The 13958-nt window shown below is 37.2% G+C and overlaps 5 protein-coding genes and 1 non-coding gene across 6 annotated transcripts; 5 read left to right on the top strand and 1 right to left on the bottom strand.

Moving 5' to 3' along the window:
* The first annotated feature begins 243 nt into the window (after positions 1 to 243).
* Positions 244 to 358, top strand: L201_002093. The gene has a single exon (XR_010725545.1). It is a non-coding gene; the product is annotated as a 5S ribosomal RNA (ribosomal RNA).
* A 572-nt stretch (positions 359 to 930) lies between these two features.
* Positions 931 to 3084, top strand: L201_002094 (uncharacterized protein; the record flags this gene model as incomplete). Its single annotated transcript, XM_066217873.1, has 5 exons — positions 931 to 1048; positions 1109 to 1245; positions 1312 to 1867; positions 1920 to 2839; positions 2905 to 3084. 5 exons carry the CDS (start codon positions 931 to 933, stop codon positions 3082 to 3084), a joined length of 1911 nt encoding a protein of 636 aa, XP_066073970.1.
* A 458-nt stretch (positions 3085 to 3542) lies between these two features.
* Positions 3543 to 5030, bottom strand: L201_002095 (uncharacterized protein; the record flags this gene model as incomplete). The annotated part of the gene is made up of 3 exons (XM_066217874.1): positions 3543 to 3972; positions 4060 to 4332; positions 4411 to 5030. 3 exons carry the CDS (start codon positions 5028 to 5030, stop codon positions 3543 to 3545), a joined length of 1323 nt encoding a protein of 440 aa, XP_066073971.1.
* A 425-nt stretch (positions 5031 to 5455) lies between these two features.
* On the top strand, positions 5456 to 10370 carry L201_002096 (uncharacterized protein; the record flags this gene model as incomplete). Its single annotated transcript, XM_066217875.1, has 10 exons — positions 5456 to 5811; positions 5920 to 6262; positions 6343 to 6445; positions 6497 to 7320; positions 7375 to 7759; positions 7810 to 8311; positions 8357 to 9229; positions 9318 to 9544; positions 9629 to 9727; positions 9793 to 10370. The coding sequence occupies 10 exons, from the start codon at positions 5456 to 5458 to the stop codon at positions 10368 to 10370; spliced, it is 4290 nt and encodes a 1429-aa protein (XP_066073972.1).
* Positions 10371 to 11492: 1122 nt separating this feature from the next.
* L201_002097 (uncharacterized protein) lies at positions 11493 to 11951 on the top strand (the record flags this gene model as incomplete). Its single annotated transcript, XM_066217876.1, has 1 exon — positions 11493 to 11951. One exon carries the CDS (start codon positions 11493 to 11495, stop codon positions 11949 to 11951), a length of 459 nt encoding a protein of 152 aa, XP_066073973.1.
* A 722-nt stretch (positions 11952 to 12673) lies between these two features.
* On the top strand, positions 12674 to 13853 carry L201_002098 (uncharacterized protein; the record flags this gene model as incomplete). The annotated part of the gene is made up of 4 exons (XM_066217877.1): positions 12674 to 12705; positions 12879 to 13436; positions 13528 to 13622; positions 13777 to 13853. The coding sequence occupies 4 exons, from the start codon at positions 12674 to 12676 to the stop codon at positions 13851 to 13853; spliced, it is 762 nt and encodes a 253-aa protein (XP_066073974.1).
* Positions 13854 to 13958: the final 105 nt, after the last annotated feature.

The following is a 13958-nucleotide window of genomic DNA, read 5'->3' on the forward strand; positions in this document are numbered from 1 at the left end:
GATGATATCGCTAAACCAGTACAAAAAGTACGGTAAAATACATGAATGGTTAAAAGGAAAATAATTAGGTCGGCAAAATAGGTCACAGTAAGCCTATCGTAAACCAAATGGGAGCTTTTCATGCCAATATACGTTAGATACTATCATGCAGACCCCTTATAAAAGCATGATTTCATACTTTTTGCGCGATTATCTTCAACGTGTGTCGCTATATGATGTACGTTAATAGCGTATTTCTCCATCTACGGCCATAGAAGGTATAAAACACCGCCTCTCGTCTGCTCGGCGCAGTTAAGTTGCCTATCGTTCGGTTAGTACCAAGGTGGGGGACCACTTGGGAATCCCGGGTGCTGTAGTTTTTGTTTTGCTCGATATTAATTTCAATAACAGGTGGTAAGATTCAAAGATGCTTTCTATTTTGTCATCTATCATATTGCGAAAGTGGTGATGTGTGGTCTCCTTTTTACGAAAGGAATGAATATAAAAGTCCGATCAAAACTTGCATATGCCACTCAACACACGGACCCTCTCGTACCTATACACAAAGTTGACGATGTTTCAACGTTTCAACGCGTAGTTCCGATGAGGTTGACGTATTATTTATTGTACAGTATGGTATGGTAGATTCAGGGGTGGCTGGATAATAGAAACGCGTCTCATGACTTATGACCGTTGTTGCTTCTTTTTACTTTTGGACCCTGAACATCTCATGTCTCAATTCTTTGACTCTTTCATATCCTCATCATTTCCTTATCCTTATCCTTTTCAACCTTCCTTCTTCATCTTCTTCATTCAATCATTCCTTGTTATCCTTGTCGATCATCATCCTTGGTCATATCTGATTGCCTTTTCTTGTATTCTCAACAGTCACATCTTGCACCGAAGCTATACTGGATATAGAATAATAGAGGAAGAAGGGAAGATAACATCATGTTGTTGAATGAACTGGTCAAATCAGGTCCTTTAGCGAAGATCTGGTTGTCTGCCCATCAAGAGAAAAAATTAAGTAAAGCTCAAGCTTTAGGTGTTGATGTGGGAGAGAGTGTTGGTGAGTTCAAAGCAGCTGCAAACTGCCGCTGCGTCCGTGTCAAGCTGATGAAGCTTTTAGATGCCATCTTAACGCAAGATGCTGCTCAACCATTACGATCATCTGGACCTTTGATGTTGGGTGTTGTCAGAATTTACTCGCGTAAGGTCGGTTATCTGTTCGATGATTGTAAAGAAGCTAGAGAACGTATATCTCTTGTAAGTGCTCGATACGTGAATATGTTTATTACATGAAGTCAAGGCTAACTCGCTTATTCTATACAGGCATTCCGACCTGGTATAGTTGATTTACCAGAGGATCAAATCCGAGCATCGAAAAATGCAATTACATTTCCTGATGTACGAAATGAATTCGATTTCTTGGATTGGAGTTGGACTGGACCATCATTCACAGCACCTGAAGTACCATTAGCTGAAGCACCAATAAATTTACCACGTAATCGTGAATTTGGTGCATATAATTTCGGTAGACCAGCTGCTCCATCTATATATGGTGGTTCAACTGCTGCATCAAGAGCCTCACAAGATTTGGATGGTAGTAATATAGATTCAAACGATTTCAGTGGTATTGATTTAGGGTTGAATTTGGAAGGTGATTTAGATATTACGATGGACGTTGAAAGAGGAAGAGATATCATGACCCCGATGTCTAGATTCAGTAGAGAAGGAAGTGCAGCAAAAAGAGGTGCAAGTAGAGAATCTGTCGGTTTAGGTAGTATCCAAGGAGATGTAGGTGGAATAGAACCTCTTGATTTAGGTCTGGATTTCGAAAATTTAGATCAACCATTACCTGAATTGGAAGTCAGATCGAGAAGAGAAAGTGAGTCATTTGGATATCAACCGTTATGTAGTAACTAACATGTAAATTGCAGCGAGTGCATTATCCACACCTCCGCCGCTTTCACCACCAGCTGGAGCTTCCCTATCACTTGATGCCGAAACAGCCGCACAGATAGCGGCAGCCCCTGCAACCGCTACCAAACCTAAACGACCTAGATTAGTACAAGCCGATGCAGAACTCGAACTTCCCGATGAACCAAGAGATCTTTCATCTATATTAGGCGAAGAACGCTACATCCCTTCCAACCCAGAAGCTATTAGATTGCAAGAAATTATGGCTGATCCTTCTTCACACTTCTTACCTATTATCAAAGTTGGCGGTGAAAACATGATTTTTGCTGGGCCTCAAGGATTAGCACCTGAATTAGCTGAATTATTCTCTTTCCCAACCAACGTTCTTAGAAGATCTAGAGCACCTGTAGAAGAAGAAGGTGAACCTGCATCCAAAAGACCTAGATTAGAAGGTGAAGAAGAGGAAGGAGAAGATGTTGAAGCTGGAAGACGAGTCGAAAGAGCCAGTGAAGTTCCCTTTGAAATGCCATCTGGATATGGTGTTGAAGGAGGTGCTATAGACGATTCATATGCATTCCAACCTGAGGATTTACCTTTGGAAGAACCTTTAACTACACCAACAAGAGCTCAACGAAGAGCAGGTGAAAGAGAACCTTCGATTGCTCCTTCAAGAGCTGAATCGATAGCAAGAGAAATCCAATTCGGTGGTGATCAAGCTGAATTCGCTTTATCAATGTTTGATTCACGCGTTACCGCTGCAACAAATAGAGAAGAATATTCACAATTGAGTCAATTATCTACACCAACTAAGTCAAGTGAAAAAACAACAGAAAGTGGTTTCTCAAAGAACACAAGTATGGCAATGGGTTTATTGAGAAAAGAACTCGATGCTATAGAAGAGGAGGATAAGGTCGTTTCTTTTGAGAAATTAGCTGATAAAGTGGGTTTATTACATCTTTCATGATATTGTGAGACTGTTCGCTGACATCGTGTCCGTTCTTGTAGTCAACAAAACGAGCTGCATCATCATTCTTCTTTGAATTGTTAGTATTAGGTACAAGGGATTGTGTGGAATTAGATCAACCTACGGCTTATGGCGATATCCACGTTAGAGGTAAAGATAAACTTTGGCCAGAAGGTGAAAGCCAAAGTGTCAGAGAGGGATCCGTTAGTGTTACTGCGTGATCGGAAAAGGTTTCAAAACCTTGTCCAAGCACTTGAAGTGAAACCTGGAACCATATCTTGTATAATATCATTTAAGACTTCTTTTCTGGAAGGGTAAATCAGAGGTTCGTATCCCTCAGCTAAATAGCGTATCTTGCTTTCTTGTTTCTTGCAGGTCAAGGAGATCCATTTGCGAATTCAGTTGAGCCTTATTCTTCATAGAGAAATAATTTTGTAGTCTCCTGCTCCTGCTATCTATACATCTATACATATCTTATATTACATACCTATATACCTCGATATTTAAACTTTTGTAAATAATGATAATTATGAATTGAACAAATTGTATACAACAAGCACAAGACAAGCGCAGTACATGGTATATGACCGATTATGCATGCTATGTTAACAGATATAGGGGAATGTAATGAAACAGAAAAAAAAAGTCCTCTATTTAAATGCCGAATGTACCTATCTATTTAATCTCTTTCTCTACTCCAAGTAATTTCATCATTATTTGAATCTTTCGGATTATAAGAAACATTATTCCAAGGTAAAGGACCATTAAAAGTTAAACCAAATATATTATCATAATCTTCTAAATTATCTTGATCTGATTTATCAATATTTTTATATTTTTCATTTATAGTAGGACACCATTCAAACAAATTTATTAATGAAGGATTTGAAATATGATAAGGATGCACTTTTTTAAAAGGATTTCTATTTAATTTTTTATTTTTTAATAAAATTGATTTACATCCTGTTGTTGAAATTAAAAAAGGTTTAAAACCAAATTTTAATTCACCTTTATAATGTTTACTTAAATCTTTTAAATCATCATTTATACCTATATATTTAAATTTTTCTAATGGAAATCCAATAGCTTCTCTATGTAAATTAACAAATCTATGTGAAAAGTAAAATCAAAATGAAGTTAGTATTTTACTTCTTCACATACTAGAGTGAATGCTTAAGAAGGGAGCTGAAACTTACCGATTCCTCTTCATACCGTAACCAACCACAGTAACTTTTTCAGGATATCTACTTGTTACTTCTTTGAATCTTGCTATTGAAAACAGTAAATTCTGATAACTATCTAAAGCAAATTCTTCAGTTGTTGCTCTTAGATTCAACGGTAAAGGTGGTTTTTGATTTCCTTCTTCTATCGGTATTGGTGTTGATGGTAACAAGTCCAATGCATGAGCTAAATTATGATATGATAAACCTTCTGATAAAGGTGGTGAAGGTGGTGGACGTGTTGCTCCGCTGTAATTATTATCATTATCATTTATTATTAGTTATTAAGATTTTTTTATACATATATCATATGGGATATCCACGTACCCAGAAAATATCAATAAAGCTTGATGATCATTCTTTAACTCTTCTACACCTTTTTCAATATGTTTAATATAGGTTTTCACACTACCAGATTTTTGCATTGATTCTAAAATCCAATCACCATTTTCTCTTATGTTCGAAATATCTTTTTCATTATTTTTATTACCTAGCCAAATTGCATGTCCTGGAATCATAATTAAATGATTTAATTCTTTAAATCTTTTATCTCTTTCTAATGTAGTTTCAATTGATAATGGTAATTTTGATTGCATTTGTTCAATTGAAGTTAATTCATCTTCCCATCCTTCTTTAATCGAGTTGCCTTTACTTTGTGAATTTAACCATCCCCCTGTACTACTACTCCTGCTACTACTATCAGGTATCGTTGTTTGTGCTGGGGAGATGAATAAGTAATTGAGGTTTAAGATGAATGAACCGAACAAACATGATATCAATAGAAATACAGCTAAATTTGTTAATCTTGTACGCGACCTTAAGGTTTGTAGTATCTGTTGAGATGATGTTAAGTTATGTATACTACTACCACCAGGTGAGATGGAGGGAAAATAATTCCGATTACGCCTTGATGTTGATGAAGGTAATGGTAACATGTTTGATGGCATCTTGATCCGCTACACTTGCGCTTTTTACCAAGGAGAGAAAGAGCCTACACGAGTATTCCTCCTTCGATGCCCCTTGGGCAGTATTCGAGTTCCTAATGGTTACAATGAGATAATGAATTTACGAGAAGCATAGGAAAAGAGTAAACAAGAAATCAAAAATGACCTTTACAATTCATCGCGTTAAACTATTCTCACTTCGGTCATTTCCTTCGCCGGAAAGATTAAGTTACCTTGCTTTTAATGTTCTCACTATTTCCCATCTTATCTTTCCCAATCTCCTCAATCATATAGCTTCAATCGTATAGCTTCAATCGTATAGCTTCAATCATATAGCTTCAATCATATAGCTTCAATCTACAGCAATATACTCTAATCCTGACGTAGACCCTCAGATATGATTACATGACCGATATCATATAGGTACAATGCTTTCACCCGCTCAAGTACCATTACCATCTTCACCATCTATAACGGCATCTAGAAGATCATCTTCATCAACACCATATCATCCTTCACCATTATCTTCACCTTATACAGTATTTAGACCTAGATTAGATAGAAATTCAACTTCAATTACAGTGAAACAAGAGCCTACAGAATCTGATCCATTTAGAGAAGGGTCAATTATAAGTGTAAATCAACCTGTTGGAAGTATATCAATCAGTCCAAACTCAAGAGATGTTTGTTTAGCTTCAAGAAAAGGTTTATATATATTGGATTTAGTCAACCTCAATAATGCTCCTAGATTTATACCTCAAGGTGGTACTTGGCAGATTGCTGAGTAAGTAAACTTGAACGTTGTTGTCTATGAACAGGACAGGGAACAATGAGATATCTTAGAGGTGTACTGGAAGCTTGAAGCTGATCTTATGAATGTTATTTATTCTAGCGTACAATGGTCACCACATCCATCAACATCGAATTTGATCTTATCTACATCGTCACAAAAGTTATTGGTATGGGATTTAGGTTCACAAAAGTCATTGAGAAAATCAATCGATGCACATTCAAGAGCAATTACAGATATAAATTGGCATGCATTAAATCCAAATTTAATGGCTACTGTATCAATGGATGCAGGTATAAGAGGTTGGGATTTAAGAAAATGGAATAAACCTTTTATGAGATTATGTGCATGGGATTCTGCATGTACACAAATTAAATGGAATAGAAAACATGAAAATTTATTAGCTACTGCTTCGAGCAATCTTGTTCAAATTTGGGATAACAGAGTGAGTATAATGAACTCTGATATTAAGGAAGTCATGTTCCAGATGGCGAAGACTGATACACAATACGTATTGTCAAGTAGAAAGGTTCAATTCCACTTACAACTATAACTGCACATTCATCTAAGATTTATGGTATAGATTGGGATAGGAGAGATAGAGACAAACTCGTCACTTGCTCTCTAGGTAAGCAATTCCTATATACAGGACAAAACATTTATTGATTCTCCATTATAGACAAGACAATCAAGTTTTGGAGTATACCCGAATTACGTTCTTCTTCAAGTGTCATTGATTCCGATCCGTTCGCGACTGTGGAAACTCCCGACAAACCAACATCAACAATCACTACTTCTTATCCAGTATGGAGAGCAAGAAATTTACCATTTGGTCGAGGTATATTGTCATTACCACAACGAGGTGAACAAGCTCTAGAATTATATGGACCTGATGATGACGAACCTGTTGAAAGATTTGAAGGACATGATAATGTCGTTAAAGATTTTGTTTGGAGAGTTAGAGGTGGTGATGATTCATCCTTTGATGATAGGGATTTCCAATTAATTACATGGGGTAAAGATCGTACATTGAGAATATGGCCTATTGAGAAATTAACAATGGAAAAAGTTGGATTTAGATATGGTGGTCCAATCGAAGTTACAGTTTCAAGAAGAGGTGCACCAGCCGATATCACATATACAGTTGATCCTTTAGAAATTGAAGATGCTTTGAAATTACCACCACCATTAATTAACCCCAGTAATCTATCTAGACAGAAACCTACACCGACAAACAAGATAGTCGAGGCTGGAATGACCAGAGGAGGAGGAGGATCAAATAAAATCAAAGGAATGGATCAGTTAGAATGGTTGACCAAAGTAGTCAAAACTGCTCCTTCACCTGATACTTCAACCATTCCAAGTAGAGTAGGTTCAATAAGTAGAGCTCCATCAAGGAATAGAGGTCAAAGTGTTGAAGGAAGAGCAGATTGGATTTCCCTAAAAGACGAATTGGTCTTACTGAACAAACTTTTCCCCAGACCCAAAATCAATTTTGAAAAGGTGAATAATGATTTCTTCTAGCGCATTACCATCTTGCTTACATAGAGTCCATAGATCGACCTTGTTCAACGTAGACTAACGATGTCTATGCAAGGGCCATGGGCAAACGGCGATAGAATGGCATTCATCCGTATCCATTGGTCGTTCCCACCCAATTATCCTTATGGACCTGAAACGCCAACCTTTGAGCTAGAAAGAAACCCCACTGTATCGCCTATCACCAGACAAGTCATCGTTAGATCGGTGCAAGAAAGACGAGCTATTAACAGACAATGCTTGATTTCGACAACCGGATATTTGCTTGGTTCACACGAGCGAGTAGGAAGAAGACTCATCGAAGAAGAGAGTGATTCGGAAAGTGAAAAGGGTGTTGAGAGTTCACGATTAGGCAATGTGCCAATGCTTATAAGGACGTGCGGTGCTACCTTTGGGCCAAATGGTAAGTACCGAATGTTTATCAGGGATGAAAATAGCTAACCCGAATCATAGGCCAACTGGTATGCTTCTTCCCCAAACAGGTCATCCTTCCTCGAACTCGTTTAACTTCTAGATCACCATCGATAAGTCGAGATGTTGATCCTTCGCCAATGTTGAAAGCTATTGCTGCTTTGGCAAAATTGCAAAATCCGCATAAAAGAGGTACAATTAGATATAAACCACGTTTACGTAAATTAGAAACTATACCACCTCAACAACAACAAATTCAAGCTGGATCGACGATGACAATACATGATGTAAACTATCTGTCACAGCCTCATGCAGGTTTAGCCAAGGTGTACAATAATTCAATAGAAAATAATCTTTCACATGCTTTAGAAGCTAAAAAACTTGATCATGCCGAAGTGTGGTCTACACTAAGAGGAGTTTTGATGGATCCCCCTCCAGCTTATTCAGCTTTACCCCCTGTCAGATCAAGAATAAACGATATTCGTAGAGAAAGATATGATTGGGAAAGATCTAATATAAGGAAGAAGAAAGTGGTTGATCAGATGTAAGTAACCAAACAAAATTGAGTGTGATACTGATAATTCGTTAGGTTTTCTGTGCTCATCGCTGAACGAAATTTCCAATTACTTGCCTTGGTATCTTGCATTTTACTTGATTATGAGAAAACAAGGTATATTCCACCACCAGCAGATACGATCATAACCCATAGTCCGGAACAAGATTATTTTACTTTACCTAAATTCTCACATTCACATATAACACCAACTAGACAACGTACAATTGGAGGTGGAGGTTCACTACCACATAGTCCGACAAACTATAATTATACTTCAAATAGTTCAGGATTTAGAAATTCAGCATGGTCACAAATGTTGAATCCATCAGCAATTTCATTACGAAGTGCATTAACTACACCAAAAGAAAGAAGTTCATTTTCAGATTTACCTTTTTCTAGAACCCAAAGTCAAACTCAAACTCCAGGTAGTTATGAAGATTTCAATTCACCTAACAATACAGGTATATTTATACCTTCAACAAGTCATGGATCAAATAAGAAAATTGAAAGTCCACGATTCAATAAAGATCAAAGTCAAACTCAGAATAGACCTAAATTTGGTCAATCAATCTCAGCATCAGCTTCACCACCTATCATAACACCTTTAAAGAGTTCTGGAACTGAAAGATCTTTCTCTGTCACTGGTGGTAATGGACCTTTGACGAATGAATCAAAATCACATAATAAAGTTTCTTTTGGTTCAGCTTCACCTTTAGGTAAAGCTAATATTACAGTGACTAGAGCAGGTACAGCTCCACCACCCTCAATAGGTCATAGTACAACTGGATATAATACTCCTGCTATAGGTAGTCATTATATACAGACTCCAAGTGGATCTGCAGTAATTCTAAATAAGAGATCAGTAAAAAGTTGTGCTATAAAATTGGATTTTCCAAAGGATGAGACGTAAGTGAACTGTTTTTCCCTTCAAGGTTCGAGTATCGGATTCCAAGTTAGTATGCAAAAAACCTAATTATCTTAATAATTTCCCTAGCCCCCCAATATCCCTTTTATCAGAAGAAATGAAACCATTATGTGAAATTTGGAAATTAACTTATGCGGATTTCCTTTTACGTATGAATTTACTTGAAGTCAGAGCTGTTTTGATGAATTATGAGTTTGTTCCATCAAGAGAATTAGCAATTGGTAAAGCTGCAATTGGAATCCAAGACAAGAATGACGGTCCACCTCATCTGGATGATATGCATTCCACAACTCAAGGTGAGCAATATATCTCTTTTTCGCTGAAGCCTTCCTTATATCTTACTCAAGATATGTGACTAACAATAGTTTTCCACTATGCAGTATGCGTATCCTGCTCAAGCGACATACACGGGAATTGTCCAAGTTGCAGCAAACCTCCCAAGAAAGCAATGTGCTCATTCTGTAGATTACCCATTAAGGGTAAGTCAAGTTGTACTATTACTAGGGGATTGCGAATCATATTGATGCTAATAACCATTCTTCAGGTCTTTCAATGGGATGTTCCATATGTGCACATAAACTTCACTCGAAATGTTTCCAGCGCTACTTCTTATCACCTGTAACAACACCTATGACATGTCCTGCATGTGTATGTTCATGTTTATCGCATAAAGGTATATCAACACCATATTATACAATAACAACCAACATAAAACCTTCACCTGCCATAACAAAAGGATTTGCTAGAGGAAGTATAACACCTGTATCACCACCTTCCATTAGTAATACTAATAATCATAGTCCTGAACACGGTGGAGGGGGAGTAAGAAATAGAGTAACATATGCAAGTTTAGCTAAATTAGGTAGTATAAGAGAAGGTTTAGGTATATCAACGAATAATCTAATTTCATACCCTAGTTATCCAACTGCTCCACCTATCTCAACAGCAGGACCAGCAGGGGGTGCGTCAACTTTCAGTAGTGGTAGTGTATTAGGACTAAATCCTGATTCTTCGTCAGAAGATGTAAATAAAGATGGGAAAGATCAGAATACAAATCAAGGTTTATTAGCTAGAGCCAGATGGGGTGATGGTGGTTTATTACATTGGAAGGGACATAATTAATCATTAGTTTGATTTTTAGGATTTTATTGTTGTATGAAAGTAAGAAAAGTTGTATCAATACTACCCTAACAAAAGGAAATGCAAATGCAAATATGCTCAAGGCTCGAAGATCTCTCGTTTCAATCTGAATACTATCATCGTTTTCTTATTGTCTGATAAAGCCTCTTGAGTGCCTTCATAGGCACAAGTTACGGTTGTTGTCTTTACACTCCCAAATACATTCGATCTCCCGTAGTCTGAGCTCGCAGATGTGATCTTCACTAATACTAGACTGTAACAAAGTGTCAAAATCCTTGGAGAACAATACAATTCATTGAGACAAGACGTTTCATGCACAGATACCAGATATCTCGTTAGTTGTAATGTCGTCGGCTAATGCCGTTACAAAGCGTACGCGTATGATGCAGTACTAGTATATAGTAAGACATCTTGAAACGATCAAACATATAACAGTTGCTTGTTCTTCTGCATTATTGCCATAAGGATCAAGCGGTACAGCACAAGTTCAGACGCCCGCAAGACACCAAGGGTTGTCAGTATTACCCATTGTCTACCGGCTGAAATGTGCTTGAAAATAAGCAAGGATGATTGATAGCGTGAGGAGGAAGGCAGTGTTTTGACATCGCAAACGCATAATGACGGAGACCGGCTACTGAAAAAAGCTGTCCGTAGCAGTCCTTGTGTACAATTCAAAATGGTCAAATCCAGGGCTTTACATTTTATTCCGATCGTTTTCCGGCTTTCTGGTTTTCTTTTTGTTCTCTTTGTCCCAACTATCACACTACATGACGCTTTGACCACCCTCTTTCCTCTTTTCTCTCTCACTAGATTCTAGAAATACATTGCTTGGAGATGCTCTTCTCTCGCTTGGATGTCTAAACCGCATGGATCGCTGAACATAGGGTGGATAGGTCAATATGTTGACTTTTCGATACTTCTGCAAGAAACTACATAAGTAAACTGACTACCAAACTTTTCATCATGTTTTATCGTTCCCTCTATATTATATCCTCATAACCATCGTTTACTGCTTACATTGCAACTTATCAAGCCTTTTTACTTATCAACACATATTTCTGAGACTAAATCTACTCAATACGACTAATCGACGACAACGCAAAGATGACAGTGCTATCACCAATATACGAGAACCCACTCTCTTCAACATCAACAGCGTTTATATTACCTAGCTGTACGACCCAAAATCAAATAGCTAATTCCTCATCTGTTCTAGCTAGAATAGCATATTTGAAATCGAGTATAATGTCGATTATCAAGAGAGATGATTTAGAACCACGAATAACGACTAAACCTAAACATCGTTTTAAAAAGATAAAATCTTCAATAACATTAAGAAGAATTATACCAATGTTAACTATATTATTGATTATTCTTACTTTCACTTATCTATCAATAAGGAAAGAACCGTTCACCTCCAGATCAAATAGTATAAATGATGGTGGAGTTTCAGATTACAATGATGACAGTGGATTTAGTTATACATATGAAAAGAGGAAAAGTAATAAAGTCATTTTTGAAGACTTAACTGGTATTCAAGTTCCAACTGGGTTTTCTGAATAATCGGTTTATTGAATACATTGCCTCCGTCAGTCATAGCTTGGTCAAGGTAAGTCTCTTTTAACTGTGCTCTTGGATACGAGCAGTTCCGTTAATATATCGCTCTTATCAAGAACACCTACTTGTCACAAGCATGCCCCCGTAAGGTATTACCCTAGGTGGTCGTTTCACACAGCTCTCGAAGAAGAAATGGAGAAAGTTGGTCTTTCAGCTTGGACGTGTTTCTAACAATAAATGTCACATAACAATCGTAATTGTAATTTGATTCCCTGTGATGTTGCTATATATAGTTTATATTTCGGATTATACCCCTCAGATGTATGAATATCACAGCCTACTACGGGATGTGAGACGTATATTGAGTTTCACTATTATGAGATTAGCCGTCCTGAGGTCAGCCTTGATGATCTTCCATATGTTTACTCAAACTTGCTCGACTGTTTTGATCGTCCTTCATTCATTGGATTTCCGTGAATCTTAAGACTATATGTTAAAGGCCATCATCCTTCATGGCTTGGCGGACAGCTTTGGTGGAGGTGAACTTTACGTACTGTATGGTGATGACACGTGGAAACGCGTATATTGATGTTGATGTTGATGTTTATGATATAGTTGAGCTGTTCAAATGTTCAAATTATTCTACTTACTGTTTAACATCATCTGAAAGGGACTTGTACTGCATGATTCGGCTGCTTTGGATAAGTATAGAAGTATAAACTTGCAAAATGTCAAGAGATCCTTATTTTGACGTCAAGAGGTAAGCTATCGCCTTTCCCTCCGACTCTTCTCACCCCCTGCCCCTCAGTATCCCCTCTCGCCCTGCACCCTCTTTAGCTCATATCGGCCGTTGGTCCGTCTACCTTGTCCTGCTTCTCTCTGCATCCATGTTAACATAGAAGGTATGCTCAACATTTGAATACTCTTTGATAGGGAAATCGAATCAACTTTATCTACCTTACCAAACCTTTTATCTTCCTATTCTTCTTCAAATCAATCTTCGTCTGAACATTATGAACTACAAGAAGAATTACAGAATACCTTACAAATACTAGAGAGCGATTTGGAGGATTTGGAAGAGAGTGTTAGAGTAGTTGAAGAAATGGGTGATAAATGGGGAATATCAAATATTGAAGTCAGTTCAAGGAAAAAGTTTTTGAGTAAAGTTAAAAAAGAAATTAGTAGTTTAAAAAACAAGATCTTACCGATATCGTCCTTACAAAAAGGAAAAGGTAAACAGAAACAGAAACAGAAATCTCAAGATTTTCAAAATGGAAGATATAAAGATAATCCATATGATGAAATTGATTTAGAAAGAGGAGGAAACGATGATAATGAGGATGATTTGGAAGAAGCCAAAAGATGGGAAGCTGAACAACAACAATTATATGTTAAACGTCAAGATGATACTCTAGGTGTTATTTCTGGTACATTACACAATTTAGCTAGTCAAGCTGGTTTAATAGGTAGTGAAGTTGCTGAACAAAGCGAGTGAGTACAATATCTACATTTTTCAATTTCACATTTGTGATATAGAGGTTTGAGTGAATTTATTGATATCTCATTTTTCACAATGATATAGAATGTTAGATGATTTAGGAAATAGAGTAGATTCGACAGGTTCGAAATTGCGTAAAGTTTCCAAAACAATGCAAGATTTTATAAGGCGTAATGAAGGTGAGTATTTTTAAGTTCCAGAAACAAGTAGAGAACAGGAAGAAAGGCGAAAGGAGAAGAAGGAGGGCAGGAGGCTGCTTGGGAGGGGATGGGGCTGATGGGAAGTTGAAGTTTACAATCATAAGAGCTAATTCTCCAATATTTTGACAAATAGAAACCAAATCTGGCTGGTGTATAGGTATTCTCATTGTCATCCTCATGATCCTCTTATTATTAGTCATTATAACGTAGAAGAGTAGATCTACTTCATCCAGAAGGAATCAGGAGCAATAATAAGTAATTCATCGGGCATCAAGTTGTACATAAATGATTGTTGTATTTTGCTAAGAGTATAGG

Source organism: Kwoniella dendrophila, chromosome 2, assembly GCF_036810415.1.
Source record: "Kwoniella dendrophila CBS 6074 chromosome 2, complete sequence".
Classification (NCBI taxonomy): Eukaryota; Fungi; Basidiomycota; class Tremellomycetes; order Tremellales; family Cryptococcaceae; genus Kwoniella; species Kwoniella dendrophila.